Genomic DNA, 17267 nt, shown 5'->3' with positions numbered 1-17267 from the left:
CACATATGGTAATATACATGTTTCAATGCTATTTTCTCAAATCATCCCACCCTCAGAGTCCCACAGAGTCCAAAAGTCTGTTCTTTACATCTGTGTCTCTTTTGCTGTCTTGCATATAGGGTTGTCATTACCATCTTTCTAAATTCCATATATATGTGTTAATATTCTGTATTGGTGTTTTTCTTTCTGTCTTACTTCACTCTGTGTAATAGGCTCCAGTTCCATCCACCTCATTAGAACTGACTCAAATGCGTTCTTTTTTATAGTTGAGTAATACTCCATTGTGTATATGTAGCACAAGTTTCTTATCCATTCATCTGCCAGTGGACATCTAGGTTGCTTCCATGTCCTAGCTTATTGTAAACAGTGCTGCAACGAACATTGGGGTACACATGTCTATTTCAATTCTGGTTTCCTCAGTGTGTATGCCCAGCAGTGGGATTGCTGGGTCATATCAGCCATGATTTCATTAAATAAACCTTCTGCCTTTTTCTTCCTCTCTTCTCTTTGGATTCCAACAATGAATGGATTGTTACATTTGATGGTATCCGATAATGCACATAGGCTTTTTTTTCACTTTATCATTCTTTTTTCTTTTTCTTTTTTTTTTTTGCTCTTCTGAATGGAAAATTTCAAATGTATTGTCTTCACAAGTTCACTGATTCTTTTGCTTGGATGAGTCCACTATTGAAGCTTTCTATTGAATTCTTCAATTTAATCATTGTGTTCTGCAATGCTAGGATTTCTGTTTGTTTTTAATGGTCACTGTTTCTTTGTTGAACCTCTCATTTTGTTCATTCATTGTTTTACTAATTTTGTTTGTCTGTGTTTTATTGTAGTTGACAGGATTTTGTATGAAGATTATTTGAAAGTATTTATCAGGTAGTTCATTGAGTTTCATTTCTTTAGGGTCATTTATTGGAGCTTTATTAGTTTCCTTTGATGGTGTCATGCTTCATTGATTATTCCTAATTCTTGTGGCCTTGCATTATTGTCTACACATTTGAAGAAGTAAGCACCTCTTCCAGGCTTCACAGATTGGGCTTAGGCAGGAAAAGGCCTTCTCCAGTCACCTTGTCCAGAGACTGTAGGTGAATTGTCTGGTAGATTCTGAAGATGAGCTTGATGCTGGCGTCCTCAAGTGGGCAGGCCTGGTGCCCGGGTCAGTGGCTGGGCTAGACTAGTGCTTGGGTTTATAAGGGTGGGCTGGCATTTGGGTCCATGGGGTAACCCTGGCCCCTGAAGTCCTGGTGATGGACTGATGCAAGAGAATTTGGCCTATAGCCTGGGGCCACTGACACTGGCCTGAAGGTTGGGTCCATGAGGTGCAGCCTGACACTGGGGCTGGCCATGTGCCTAGGTCCTCAGGAGCCAGTCTGGAATCTGGGGCAGGCCAGGAGCCTGACTCCAAAGGAACCAGTCTGGAGTCTGTGTTCATAGAGCCCAGCCCAGCACCTGGGCAAACAGAGAGCCTAGGTTCATAGGAGCAGGCCCAGTCCTGGAGTAAGGCAGGAACCTGATTCTGCAGGAGACTACCTTGAGCCTGGGGTCTCCGGTAACCTTCTTGTTACTAGGGTGAGGCAGGAGTCTTGGTTCACTGAAGCTCACCTCAAGGCTGGGTTTGCAGAGGCTTAGCTAGTAGGGTACTACCAGCTTCACAAACTGAATTGAGAAGAATTCCCTCTTTTACTGTGTTCTAGAAGAGATTATATAAAATCAGTGTTAATTCTTTAAATGTTTGGTAGAATTCTTCAGTAAATCTATATAGACCTGGAAATTTTTCTTTGTAGGGAGATCTTTAAAATTAAAAACCTAGCTTTCTTTTAAGTTATGGGACCATTCAAATAGTCTGTTTCATATTAAATGGACTACAGAAGTTTGTTTTTTGAGGAATTGTTCCATTTCATTTGAGTTGTCAAATTCGTATGTGTGATGGAAACTTGATATAACTTTTTTATTGGTTTCTGTAGATGTTACATTATGTATACATAACTTATGATAGTTCAATAGTGGGGTTTTTTTTCCCAGTTTGAGTGAAGCATAGAAATCTTTGTATCCCCTAACCCTGTCATGTATAATGATCTTAAATATTTTCACTAAATACATTTAGAACCATATCAGACAGTGGTTTAAAAATCAAACATAAGTTTTAAAAACCAAAGAGAAGTCTATTATATTTACTAGCTTTTTTGCTTACTATGTTCTTTTCTCCTTCCTAATATACCAAGGTTCCCTCTCGTATTATTTTCTTTCTGTTTAGAGAAATTCCTTCACCATTCTCTTAAGGTAGGTTGTGTAGGTTGCATCTTTTCATATTCCCACCACTAGTGCACAAAGTTTCCTTTAATTTCTCCACCTTGTCCTCACTAATTCATGTTATTTTCTGGAGGTTTTTAATAGTAGTCATCATAATAGGGTTGCACAGAGTCGGACACAACTGAAGCAACTTAGCAACAGCAGCAGCATCATAATAGATGTGAAATGATACAGTATTGTGTTTTAGGTTTGTATTTCTCTAATGATGCTAAAGCTGAAACTCCAGTACTTTGGCCAACTCACATGAAGAGTTGACTCATTGGCAAAGACTCTGATGCTGGGAGGGATTGGGGGCAGGAGGAGAAAGGGACGACAGAGGATGAGATGGTTGGATGGCATCACTGACTCAATGGACATGAGTTTGAGTGAACTCCAGGAGTTGGTGATGGACAGAGAGGCCTGGCATGCTGCGATTCATGGGATTCATTACTGAGTGACTGAACTGAACTGAAATGAAATGAACGATTAGTGATGTTGAACATCTTTTCATGTGCTTGTTGGTCATTTGTATATCATCTTTGGAGAAATGTTTCAGTCTTTTGCTCACTTTTAATTGGGTTATTTGTTTTGTTGTTGTTGAGTTGTAGGAGATTTTTTTTAACGTATTCTAGATTAACCCCTCATCAGCTCTATGCTTTACAAATATTTTCTCCCACTCCATAAGTCACTTTTTCATTCTATTCATTGTGTCCTTCGATGCATAGTTTTTGAGTTTGATATAGTCCCACAAAAGGGCTTACTTTAAAAATTAGTGCACTTAAAACAATTTCCCACCTCTTCTCTTTCTCTCTTTCCCCAGCTTATTTTAAATTTGAGCTACTCAGTATCTGCAGGCCAAATTACTGAAAGAAATTTCACCTAATTAACCTTTTTTACAAGGCATTACATCTCTGTGGTTTCTGGTTGTCATAATATTGTAAGAATTTCCATCAATTGTGCATATCTTTGCCGGGTTTTGTGTTGATATAGCAAAAGATAAGGTGTATCTTTTATTCACTGAATACAAATACAGGAATTGCTAACCAGAGAATAATATCTTTAACCTTGGGCCATTGGTCTGGCAGCTTTATGTCTGGAAGGGAAAGTAAATACTAACCTGAGTTTGTATCTGCCTCTTGTAGGCAATATGCCTGTGTACTAATTATTTCATGGAAGTGTACCTATATAGTCTATTTTCCACTATCCCCCAGACTTTTCTTCTTTGTTGATTTGATTCTCCCATAGTGATTTTATAGGAATGGCTCACATTTTTGGAGCCATTTTTGGATTGTACTTAAAGCTGACTATTTAAACTGTACTTAAAGCTCACATTTTTGAGCCCTTTGGGGTTGTACTTAAAGCTAACTACTATTGCCTAATTGTTTTTCCCCTAAGCATTGCTATATTTCTGTAACCCGGATTGCCAATGGTTTTCCAAATAGCAGCTTGCCATTTGTATACTGAATAGTAATGCCACTTAATAGTAATGCCATTTGCTACTGCCCAGGAATCAGCTATTACCAACTATTATGTGAAAATTTACATGAATGTAATAGTAACCTCTAAATTCACTGCCCAGCAAGCTATCCCAGAAGTCATGAAACTGAATGGCTCACAGATCAATCTAAGGTGTTTGAGGCACATCTTTATTAAATCAATTAAATACACAACAAAAAGCAGGGGGGAAGAGATGGGTAACACACTTGGGATACGATATAAGAAGAGTGGAAGGGTCTTATGACCTGAGTTATACAAGTTCATATATCCTCTCTCTCCCTCTCTGCAGTGTCAGCATTCTCCACTGTGTGGTTTTGAGAATGAAAGTTAAGGTCTTTCCAAGGGAAATCAACAAATACAAGATACCTTGTCAGTGACATCCACTTGCACCAATCAGAGAGCTGCAGAGGGGCATGTACGCCTGACTGCAGCTCTAACTCATCAACCAGCCTGATAAACCACTCAGGATTTTGTTTATGTTTCTTAATTACAGGACACAAAAGATCAGAATGGGTGTCAACAGTAGGTGACCCAATTAAAATTTTAAACATATAAAGTGCTTCATGAATATTTAATACCTATTTGGCCCTTCAGTCTCTTCCTAACTATGTTTAACACTCACATGGGCTGCCGTCTGTGGGTCGGACAGAGTCGGACATGCCTAAAGCAACTTAGCAGCAGCAGCAGCTCTATTTACTTTATCTATGTCTATTATAACATGTTTCACAAACTACTTGCTTCTATATCTTGCTTCATAAATGCTTCTCATTTTACATGTCCATCTCTCTTTAGTTTTATATAGCCTTTTTTGTTTCTCTTATTTCCTACAGCAGAACTGAATATTTATAAACAATAGAGCTAACACGCATTATAGAAAATAACCATTAAGGAGGATGAAACTTCTCTCTCTCTCTCTCTCTCTTTATATATATATATATATATATATATATACACACACACACACACACACACACACATATATATACACATATATATGTGTGTGTATGTATATATGTATCCCCAAGATGCAGTTAATGAATAAAGCAAGGCAAAGAGAATTGTGCATGGTATGTTGCCATTTGAATGGAAAAAAGTGCTCACGCATTTCTATTTGGTAGTATTTCTCTGGAAGGATATAGAAGAAACTGATAATGGTAATTTCCTCTCAATAGGGTCATGAGAGGGCATGTATATCCTTTTGCACCATTTTCAATTTTCTAGGACACACACATATTGTCAATTGAAAAACTGATTATTTTTTAAATTTCTTTATAAAATACTAAATAATTTTTCTCTTTCTATACATAGGTATCAGAATGGCAGCACAACTTAACTTACCAGAAAATACAGATGACTGGACAAAAGAGGATGTAAATCAGTGGTTAGAAAGTCATAAAATTGAACAAAAACACAGAGCAATTTTGACTGCACAAGATGTGAGTGGTGCAATCTTGAAGTACTTAACTAAAGATCACCTTGTTGCTATGGGCATAACATTTGGACCAGCTATCCAAATAGAACAGCTCTTCAAAGAGTTGCTGGAGACATCCTCTGGAGATCCTTTCCAGACATGTAAGAGCGGAAAAGGCAGTAAAAGTGTTCCTAAAACACAGGAGAAAGATGGAGGGACTTCAAAACAAAAGAATAAAAAGAAATCAGATAAGGTTAATGACTCTACGGTGAGTACAGTTACTAAAGGTTCTAAGTCACTGAAAAATGAGTTCATGGAAGATGAAATAGATGACACAAAGAAAAAGCAGCCATCCACAGAACCGACATGCATGGCATACCCTTTTGATGAATTCAGTGATCCATATCGTTACAAATTGAATTTTAAACTACAGCCTGAAACAGGACCACTCAATCTCATTGATCCAATACATGAATTCAAAGCCTTCACAAACACAGAAACAGGCACGGAAGAGGATGCTAAAATGAAATTTAGCAATGAGGTGTTCCGATTTGCTTCTGCTTGTATGAACTCACGTACCAATGGCACCATTCATTTTGGAGTCAAGGACAAACCTCATGGAACAATTGTTGGCGTGGAATTTACCACCATCACCAAGGAAGCCCTCATTGACCACTTCAATCTGATGATCCACCAATATTTTGAAGACCATCAGGTCCAAAAAGCAAAGAACTGCATTCGAGAGCCAAGATTTGTAGAAGTTTTACTGCCAAACAGTACTCTATCTGACAGATTTGTTATTGAAGTGGATGTTGTTCCAAAATATTCTGAATGTGAAGTTGATTATTTCCAGATTAAAATGCAAAATTGCAGCAACACAATATGGAAACAAAGTCCAAACTTCTCAGTCTTTGTGCGAGATGGGGCCAGTTCTAAGGACATCATGAAAAGTAATATGGATTTCAAAGCATTTAAATTAGATTTGAAAAGACTTGCAGAATCTAGGAAAGAGGCAGAAGAGAAATGCAGAGTGAAAACAAATAAAAAAGAAAGCGAGGGGCCAAAGCTTGTTAAATTGTTGACAGGAAATCAGGATTTGTTAGATAATTCATACTACGACTGGTACATTCTTGTAATAAATAAATGCCACCCTACACAAATCAAACACTTAGATTTCCTAAAGGAAATTAAATGGTTTGCTGTGTTGGAGTTTGATCCTGAATCTGTGAGCAAGGGTGTGGTCAAAGCATACAAAGAAACCCGAGTAGTAAATCTTCACTTCCCAAGTTTGTATGTGGAGGGGAAAACCACAACTGAGAAGATTACTAGTCTGAATCTTTATCAACAACTCAGCTGGATTTTCTGCAATGGCCGGTTAGATCTTGACAGTGAAGAGTATAAACCCTTAGATGCAAGTTCCTGGCAAAGAGAAAAAGCATCTGAAGTCAGGAAACTGATTTCATTTCTTACCCAAGAAGACATAATGCCAAGAGGGAAGTTTTTGGTGGTATTTCTATTACTCTCCTCCGTTGATGACCCAAGAGACCCCCTCATTGAGACTTTCTGTGCTTTCTACCAAGATCTCAAAGGAATGGAAAATATATTGTGTATTTGTGTAGATTCACGCATATGTCAGGGATGGAAAGATCTACTTGAAGCAAGATTAACAACACAGCAAGATGAATTATCAAACCAATGTGTTTCTTCTTTAAGTCTTGAAGAGATAAATGGAACTATTCTTAAGCTAAAATCTGTGACTCAATCTTCCAAGAGATTTTTACCATCTATCGGTTCATCTACTGTCCTTCTGAAAAAAGAAGAAGATATCATGACTGCTCTGGAAATTCTCTGTGAAAATGAATGTGAAGATACAATATTAGAGAAAGACAAAAAAAAATTACTTGAATTCAAAGCACTGAAAGAGGAAGATTTTTATCGAGGAGGCAAAGTAACATGGTGGAATTTCTACTTTTCTTCTGAAAACTATTCTTCCCCTTTTGTGAAAAGGGATAAATATGAAAAACTTGAAGAAATGATTCAAAGAGGGGCAGATTCTTCTAAGTCGACATGTGTCAAAATTATTCATCTGTATCATCATCCAGGCTGTGGTGGGACTACGTTGGCTATGCATATTCTCTGGGAACTAAGGAAGAAATTCAGATGTGCTGTGCTAAAAAACAAGACAGTGGATTTTTCTGAAATTGGAGAACAAGTGACTAATTTAATAACCTATGGGACAACAAATAATCAGGAATACTTACCTATATTACTGCTTGTTGATGATTTTGAAGAACAGGATAATGTCTATCTTCTGCAAGCTTCTATTCATACAGCTGTAGCTAATAGGTATATTCGATATGAGAAACCTCTAGTGATCATTCTAAATTGCAGGAGATCACAGAATCCTGAAAAAAGTGCAAAGATCTCAGACAGTATTGCCCTAATACAACAACTGTCTCCCAAAGAACAGAGAGCTTTTGAGCTTAAATTGAAAGAAATTGAAGACCAACATAAAAACTTTCAAGATTTTTATTCCTTCATGATTATGAAAACCAACTTTAATAAAAAGTACATAGAAGATGTGGTCAGGAATATCCTGAAAGAACAAAATATTTCCACCAAGGAAGCAAAGCTTTTTTCCTTTCTGGCCCTTCTTAACTCATATGTGCCAGATACCACCATTTCACTATCACAGTGTGAAAAGTTCCTAGGAATCACAAGCAAGAAAGCTTTCTGGGGAACAGAAAAATTTGAAGACAAAATGGGCACCTACTCTACAATTCTAATAAAAACAGAGGTGGTAGAATGTGGGAACTACTGTGGAGTACGCATTATTCACCCTTTGATTGCCATTCGTTCACTGGAAGAATTGAAGATAAGCTATGACTTGGATAAGAGTCAAATTACGCTGGACATGCTAACAGAAAATTTGTTCTATGATACTGGAATAGGAAGAAGCAAATTTTTAGAAGATGTGCAAACACTGCTGCTGACAAGACAGCGCAATGAAAATGAAGGTGAAATGGGAACTTTGTTCTCCCCGTTCATTGAAGCATTACATAAAGAAGAAGGGAACGTGGCAGTTAAAAATGTATTACGTGGAGGTATTCGTCGGTTCAACCCAAATGCATTCATTTGCCAAGCCTTGACAAGACATTTCTACATTAAAGAGAAGGACTTTGACAGTGCTCTACACTGGGCAAATCAAGCAAAAAAGATAGAACCTGACAATTCTTATATCTCAGATACACTGGGTCAAGTCTTCAAAAGTAAAATAAGATGGTGGATGGACGATAATGAAAGAAACAGGAGCATTTCTGTTGGGGAGCTATCTGACCTTTTGGATTTAGCAGTACAGGCCTCAAATGCATTCAAGGAATCTCAACAGCAAAGTGAGGATAGAGAGTATGAAGGTAAGGAAAGATTTTATCAGAAGTCAAAAAGGCGGTATGATACTTACAATACAGCTGGCTATCTAGGGGAGATAGAAGTTGGGCTCTACACAATCCAGATTCTCCAGTTCATTCCTTTTTTTGACAATAAAAATGAACTGTCTAAAAGAGATATGATCAATTTTATATCAGGAAGTAAAGATATTCCTGGAGAAGCAAACAATGAATTTAAATTAGTCCTCAAGAACTTTATTTCTTACCTAACCAATTTGAAATTTTCTTTGAAAAAGTCCTTTGATTTTTTTGATGAATACTTTGTCCTTCTAAAACCTAGGAACAACATTAAACAAAATGAAGAGGCCAAAACTCGGAGAAAGGTGGCTGGGTATTTTAAGAAGTATGCAGATATATTCGGCCCCTCAGAAGAATTACAGAACAAAGATTTTGGTTCAAAGCTTAGTGTACCGCTTCAGGTAGAGCTGTATCGGAGAAGCCTGGAAGTTTTAAAAGCAGACAAGTTTTCTGGACTCTTGGAATATCTTATCAAAGCTCAAGAAGATGCTGTACACACCATGGAAGATATAATGGACAAATATACTTTTCTCTTTGAACAATGCACTGTCAAAATCCTGATAAAGGAAAAGCAAAATTTCATCCTGGCCAACATCATTCTCTACTGTATTAAACCGACCTCCAAAATAGTGAAGCCAATTAAAAAACTGAAAGATCAGCTTCGAGAACTCTTACAACAAACAGGAATGTCGTATCGGTATCCAGAACCTTATTTCCTAGCTTCCCTCTTATTCTGGCCGGAAAACCAACAACTAGATCAAGATTCTAGACTAATGGAAAAGTATGCTTCGTCACTGGAAAATTCTTTTCGGGGACAATATAAGCATATGTATCGTACAAAGCAACCAATTGCCTATTTCTTTCTTGGGAAAGGTAACAGTGTGAACAGACTTGTTCACAAAGGAAAAATTGATCAATGTTTTGAAAAGACAGCTGATATTAATTTCTTGTGGCAGAGTGGAGATGTATGGAAGGAGAAAAAAGTCCAAAAGCTTTTGCTTCGGTTAAAGGGACGAGTTGGAAATAATTGTTTACACATAGAATATGGAATCAATGAAAAAATCACAATACCCATCACACCTGCTTTTCTGGGTCAACTCAGAAGTGGTAGAAGCATAGAAAAAGTGTCTTTTTACCTGGGATTTTCCATTGGAGGCCCACTTGCTTACGACATTGAGATTATTTAAGAGTTTGGCCTTCTCCCTCCAGGAATATGGACAAAATACCACTTAATTTTTTAGACCCAAGATGTATACTTATTTTTTTTTATTGGCGGATAATTGCTTTGCAGTGTTGTGGTGGTCTCTTCTGTGAATCAGTCATAATTATCCCTTCCCTTTTCAGTCTCCCTCTTCCCCGCCCCCACCCATTTTATCCATTTGGTCATCGCAGAGCACCAAACTGGACTCCCTCTATTATACAGCAGTTTCCCCCAGTCTCCTGTTTCACACATGATACTGTATATATGTCATTGCTACTCTCTGTTTGTCCTACCCTCTCCTCCCACCATACTTTAAGTTGGCAAATTTATAGATACAGCCTCTAGTTTTTTGGCTCTGTGCATACAGTACTTATATTTCCTCGTAAGCACGTTGTAAGTCCCACATAGATTGTGATGAAAAAGAGATGTGAAAACTATCAAATATCTTCCGTGGTTTGGACACCACCACTGAGGGCAGAATAAGAAGGAGCCGGATGGAATTGGGCTTCCCAGATGGCTCAGTGGTATAGAATCTGCCTGCCAAGCAAGGGACACAAGAGACACGCATTCAATCCCTGGGTCAGGAAGATCCCCTGGAGAAAGAAACAGCAACCCACCCCAATATTCTTGCCTGGGAAATCCCATGGACAGAGGAACCTGGCGGGCTACATCCCATGGGGTCGCAGAAGAGCAGGACACGACTTAATGACTCAACAACACGGAAGGAATGAGAAGCAGTGAATGCACTCATTCAGATGCACAGAAACCCACCATTCCCTCAATTAACAACCAAGGCACGGATTGAGGAAGATTGTCTACTTTCTTCTCAAATGTGAAAATTTTTCAGAATCAAAAGACAGTGGTTATGGTACCAAGACATTACATTATCTGCAAAACCATTTCACAAAAAAGGTGAAAACCTCTCAACAACAACACGTAATCTTACCGGGCAGACTGGGAAGGTACTCTGTACTTGGCACTGAAGGATCTTTCAAAGCAGAGGACCAACCAGTTCTCTGAAGGTTATACCTATAGAAGTATGCAGATCTTACCAAAGTAGATTAGAGAAGCAGGCTTCCTTTTCATGAAGTAGGTGACAATTGAGCAGAAGTGAATTTTGTTTCTATAGCTAAGAAGCTCATAGGCCTCCAAACAAACAAAAATACAGCAAAATTCCAAAGCTAAGGAATAAAAAGGACTCTTGTGAAAAGACTAATGAGTCTCCAATCCAGGGGATCCCATTGTTCTAGCAAGTATACATATAACCAATGCACAACCAATGAGAGGTACTCAAAATGTCATTTTCCCTAATAGAATTATGGCTCTGGGAAATCATCAATGGTTGCTAAAACTGATTTTTTTTAAAAGCTGATAAAGAACTATAATAGATGAGTCAAACTGTCCTAAATTCTGATCAATATTAACATTGCTGAGAGAGAAGCAGACATTACTGTCCTGGAAGCACTATAGGAGTGCTCACTGTAACCCGGAGACAGTCTCACCAAATAAATGGACCCGAATCAAATCAAACCTCTGGATCTTACTTTCAATTTAAAGGAAATACAGACATTGGATGTTTTTCTAAGTAATTCTGTGTATGGGATACGGAGATGGATTAAAGAGAGTAGATGGGCATTATAGCTGCAACAAGATTGAACCAGAGTTAACAAGTGCTGTACTATGAGGGCCTGAGAGGTCATCAGACTCTGCTCTTCTCTTTGGACTGTGCTTTTGAAGTTTTCTGTTATAAAATATTTGTAAAACAAATAAGAAATGCTGTCTGTTTTTGCCTCAACAATCCCATTCAATTTTTTTTTTCCCACTGGAGGAGGTTTTTTCCTTTGCCACTGCATGAAATTTCAGCTTCATAACTTATTGGCTCACTCTTGGCATAAAATAGTCCTCTGTTCAAATACAGTCTCAATTTAGAGATGAGAATGTCAAGTCACAATAATTTCTCTGGGGCCACTTCCCATACTGTTCCAGGTTTTGTTCTGCTCTAAGAGAAATAGTCTCGGTTGGAGTCCTCTTACCTTCCCAGGTGATCCTTTTGAACTCAGACCAGCTTAGGCAGGTACGTGAGAAGTACTTATGGATGTTTGTTCTACCGATGGTATAGAGTGCATCTAATGTCCAGTCTTGAGAACAACATGCCCCATACAGTCAAGGGATGCATCAAGCACTCCACATAGTCCTCCTGAAGCCTCCTCCCCACCTCCCAGGCTCAGGATGAGATTCTCATGGTGCTTGGGAGAATTGTCACCAAAAGAACCTCTTCATAAACCCTCTCTTCCTCAATGCCAGCAGTGGACAAACTACAGCTCGTGGGCTGAATCCAGCCTGTCTTTTACTTTTAAATAAAGTTTTATTGGAACACAGCCACATTCACTTGTTTAAATACTGGCTTTGGCTGCTTTTGTGTTGCAACAGAGTTGAATAGTTGCAACAGAGACCATATAGCCCACAAACCTAAAATATTTGCACAGCCATCTGGCTCTTTACAGGAAAATGTTGCCAACCCCTGCTCCATGCTATTAACTCTTTATATCTTTATTGTAGGTCAGTTGTCTAATTGGTTCTTGGACATTTACCTTGAAAATACACATCTTGGTGTATCATCCAACTTTGGTATCTGAGTTCTGTCATTTTAGGGCCAAAGTTAAAATGTAAGAACAATTTTATCTCACAAAATCCATTTTCCACAGATAAATCTAATTATGCGTTATTTGGGGACTCTGTCTGTATGCCTTACTTATTCATCCTAAGAAGGCCAGAGTCCCAGTCTGGCCCATGCTGCTGCCCCTCCCTTTTTGGGGATCTGTAGGGGAGGGGGACCGGCAGCCCTGCTAGTGTATCTCTCCCTTTCAAGAAATTCTAGACCATCTCTGGCGAGCAGATGGCTATGAGGTGGGGCGGGGTTTGAGATAATGTGCTAACACATTTGCTTTTTAGGCTGCTGTTTATTCTGAGCTGCCTTGACTGGACTCTCCCTTGCAGCTGCAGTAACTGTGGGTCTTTATCAAGGTGGTCTTGGGGTAGAATCCCTCTTTTATTTTACCATGTGATATAAACATTTATTTTTGACCTGGCCTGTGGCTTCCAGCAGCAATATGTTTCCTTTTCCTAGTATGCAAGTACAGGCTCTGTTTGCTCAATTTTGTGAGAGCTTTGGAATTTAGATGATAGTATAATTCAAGAGGGACTTCCCTGGTGGCTCAGATGGTAAAGTGTTTGCCTACACTGTGGGAGACCCGGGTTCAATCCCTGGGCCAGGAAAATCTCCTGGAGAAGGAAATGACAACCCATTCCAGTATTCTTGCCTGGAAAATCCCATGGACAGAGGAGCCTGGTAGGCTACAGTCCATGGGGTCGCAAAGAGTCGGACACAACTGAGCAACCTTCATTATTGGCCTTCATTATAACTCAAGAAGATCATGATCACTTTCTTATCTTGCTCAAAATAATAATAATAATTATAATCATCATCAGCATCCAGGCCACTTCGCCAAGGAACAGCAGAGTAATAAATGTGTGTCTGTTTTTCTTTTTTGCAAATTAAAACAATAGTTGAATTATGCTGGACAAATTTGACAAGTACATTGATCTATCATTCTCTTTACCTATTTAGCTTTATATTTTCCCTAGGTCCATGGAATCTGGTCTTGAAAAACAGAAATGTGGAATGTAAGATTTAAATATTAATTATTTACTATTCCATAAGACAGCACTTTCAGTTGAACAGAATCTCCTGAAAGGTGTTTCCAAATTGCCTATTCTATCTCCCAATTCGGACAGAGTCAACCTAGACTGAGAAGGCATCAGATATATTTTTTTAACTTGAAAATCGCTGATCAGGTCATTGTAATACACGTTTCCCAGGAATCCCCTGGCAGTTCAGTATCTGAGACTCAGTGCTTTCACTGCCTGGGCCTGGTTTCAATCCCTGGTCGGGGAACTCATATCCCACAAGCCATCTGGTACAACTTCCCCACTGAAAAATAAAGAAGTTTCCCAACTCAGCATTCAGAAAGAAATATTAATCAACTCTCTCAAACAAATGGTGGCTGGCACAAATGAACTTTGGAAATTTAATGGCATTCTGCTTCTGGTTATTTGGAATGTAGATTAGCAAAGAAATCTCAGTAACATCAAAGGGAAGATCACTTTTCAAATGGACTAAGTTATTTCTCTTAAAAATTTGTACTTTATTTCCTCACTTGTTTTTATATTTCTTGCTCCTCCAAAGGTCTTTCTGTTGGAAACTTGGAAAATACTAAAAAAAGAGCTCCTGTGCACTGAAATGTCTATAGATTTTCACCTTCTCTTTTCCTACTGTCAGGAAGCCCAGCACCAATTAAAGCATGTGTACTATTATTCTCTGTTCCTTTCTGTACTTTTAAAACTTAAATATGTATGTACACCATCATCATAACATTGTAGACCAGTTTCTAATTCTAGGGCAGGCTTTGTAGCCTGAGAGTCCTATGTCTCCACTGAATACATTTAAAGGAAGTAAAAATTTAAATTGTATTTTCTTTCATTAGTGGAAGGAGAAAATTGTTCAGTTTGAAATCCAGAAATTTACCCTTTAGTTAAATGCTATCATCATCTCATCCTATTTGTTGAAAATATAGGTAAAGCCTGTATTTTAGTGATTTACTTTATGTCACTTGGCTAGATATTTGGTCACCCACATGTTATATCAAACATCCATCTAGATGTTGTGGTGAAGATATTTTTAAGATAATATTAGCATTTAAATCATAGATTGTGAGTGAAGCAGTTTATCCTCCACAATATGGGTGAGCCTCATCCAATCAGTTGAAGGCCATAAGAGAAAAAGGACTGAAGTCTTCCAAGGAAGAAGTTCTAGAGAGAGTGCCTCCAAACTCCAGCTACAAAACATACACACACCACACACATATACACACTACCTGTGAGTGTGGATTTTGTGTGTGTGTATACATCTCTCTCTGTATTGTTGTTGTTGTTTAGTCACTAAGTCCTGTCCTACTCTTCGTGACCCCATGGACTTTAGCCCACCAGCTCCTCTGTCCATGGGGTTCTCCAGGCAAGAATACTGGAGTGGATTGTCATGTCCTCCTCCGGGGGATCTTCCCTACCTAGGGATCGAACTCATGTCTCCTGCTTGGCAGGCAGATTCTTCACCACTGAAGCCCGGGGAAACCACCCCCCCACACACACTCACCTCTCTCTCTCTCTCTCTCTCTTTCTATATATATATATATACATACACACATATATGTACACATCCTATTGGTTCTGTTTCTCTAGAGAACTGTCACCATCCTTAAACCAAAAATTAGCCATCAAGAGTCTCAGATCATCCAGAAACCAGCCTTAGTATCCTTGCTTTGATCAGTCACTGGCTGTGAGAGGTCCATGGAATTTGCCTTGATGCAAATGCAGGAATGAATTTCAGAGTCCAGCAACAAAGGCACTTGGTCAATTAAGCTCCCTACAGTTAGAGATCTTTAAAGTGCATTTTCATGGCTATCACAAACACCAAGCTCAAATAAAACAAAATTAAAGTAGTCCCAAGTCCTAGACAAAAATGGATTACATTTGGTAAACTAAGACAATCTGATTTCTGAATGTCTACACAAAAAGATGTCTCTATAAATATCTCTATAGAAAGCTCCAAGTGAGCTAAGTGTTTAAGAATAATTTAGCATTAATTCAAAATCATGATACAGGAACAAAAAGACATTATAGCTAGTTTATTGGTTAAGAAAGAAGTTGAGAATTTCCCTGGTGGTGCAGTGGATAAGAATCCGCCTGTCAGTGCAGAGGACACAATTTCGATCACTGGTACAGGAAGATCCCACATGCCACGGAGCGACTAACCCATGCACCACAACTGAGCCCATGCTCTAGATCCCACAAGCTGCAATTTGCGGCAACTACTGAAGCTGTATGCCTAGAGCCTGTGTTCCACAGTAAGAGAAGCCACCACGATGAGAAGCCCACACACCACAATGAAGGGAGCTCCCACTTGCTGCAACTAGAGAAAGCCTGTGCAAAGCAACAAAGACCCAGTGCAGCCAAAAAAACAAGTAGATAGAAGAACTTGATCTGCAGGTAGTTCAGATTCACTGGTCCATGGTAATGGCTAGACACAGGGTGAAGGTGAAAGCCGCTCAGTCAGTCCAACTCTTTGGGACCCCGTGGACGACACAATCCATGGAATTCTCCAGACCAGAACACTGGCGTGGGTAGCTGTTCCCTTCTCCAGGAGATCCTCCCGACCCAGGGATCGAACCCAGGTCTCCCACACTGCAGGAAGATTCTTTGCCAGCTGAGCCATTAAAGAAGCCCAAGAATACTGGAATGGGTAGCCTGTCCCTTCTCCAGCAGATCTTCCCGACCCAGGAATCGAACCAGGATCTCCTGCATTGCAGGCGGATTCTTTACCAACTGAGCTACCAGGGAAGCCAGATATAGGGTAACAGGGATCATATAAAATAAGGAAAAGGAGCCATTTCACAGAAATGGGCTGCTCATTCATTTAGCGTGTTTCATGCAGTATTATATTCTGCAGTCTGAAGGGAGGCTTTAGGATTTCACTGGCTCCAAACACAAAATCAGCAATAAGAAAATGACAAATGAAAAGGTAGCATGTTCTTTTAGTCTCATTAAATATGACATCAATAGTTCAGGATCTTCAGAATTAATGAGAAAATCTGTTGCAGTTCATGTTCTCCTGAAAACAGACTCAGACACCAATGTGACCAGTCCCCAAGTCTTCAGAGTGTTTATCTCGCATCCCCTAGAACGCTTGTTTCTTACCAAGTGTTCTAGTGCGCTGGCCTGCTCATCTGACTTGATTAGCATGATGTCATCGATATAAGGGATCCCAGTGATGTTCAGCAGGATGTCCAGATATGTATGTTAATATCGTGACAGAGGGACCTAGAATGTATGCAGTCTTCAGGCAAAGCTACTGACTATCCTGCTGTCCATTTCCGATCAGGCTGGACCATAAAGCATTGTCAGAAACAATGCCCTCCTATCATGCGCCTGGGAGCATTCTAATCTTCTCTGGGGAAGATGCCACAAGTGTCAGCAAAATTGCAATTAGGGCTTCTGTTGGTTAAGTCTGTGGTATTTACTGTCTAGAGAAAAGGTCTTATCAACTTCAAACAATAAGCATAAGAGATGCTTATTCTTGGACTATAATGCAAGGAAGTCTGAAGTGGATCATGCTGCTGCTGCTGCTGCTAAGTCGCTTCAATTATGTCCGACTCTGTGCGACCCCATAGATGGCAGCCCACCAAGCTCCCCCGTCCCTGGGATTCTCCAGGCAAGAATACTGGAGTGGGTTGCCATTTCCTTCTTCAATGCATGCAAGTAAAAAGTGAAAGTGAAAGTGAAGTCG

At 39.2% G+C, this 17267-nt stretch overlaps 1 protein-coding gene across 3 annotated transcripts in view; it reads left to right on the top strand.

Moving 5' to 3' along the window:
- LOC109558204 (sterile alpha motif domain-containing protein 9-like) overlaps positions 1-11642 on the top strand; it is a 37590-nt gene extending 25948 nt beyond the window's left edge. For all 3 annotated transcript variants that reach the window (XM_070787490.1, XM_070787491.1, XM_070787489.1), the window contains one exon: positions 5101-11642. In XM_070787490.1, coding sequence (XP_070643591.1) covers positions 5109-9854 — 4746 coding nt within the window. In that variant the 5' untranslated portion in view covers positions 5101-5108 and the 3' untranslated portion in view covers positions 9855-11642. The remainder of the gene's footprint in view (positions 1-5100) is intronic.
- The last annotated feature ends 5625 nt before the right edge of the window (positions 11643-17267 follow it).

This window comes from Bos indicus, chromosome 4, assembly GCF_029378745.1.
Source record: "Bos indicus isolate NIAB-ARS_2022 breed Sahiwal x Tharparkar chromosome 4, NIAB-ARS_B.indTharparkar_mat_pri_1.0, whole genome shotgun sequence".
NCBI lineage: Eukaryota > Metazoa > Chordata > Mammalia > Artiodactyla > Bovidae > Bos > Bos indicus.
The sequence above is the reverse complement of the archived record's forward strand: the minus strand, read 5'-3'. Positions and strand labels throughout refer to the sequence as shown.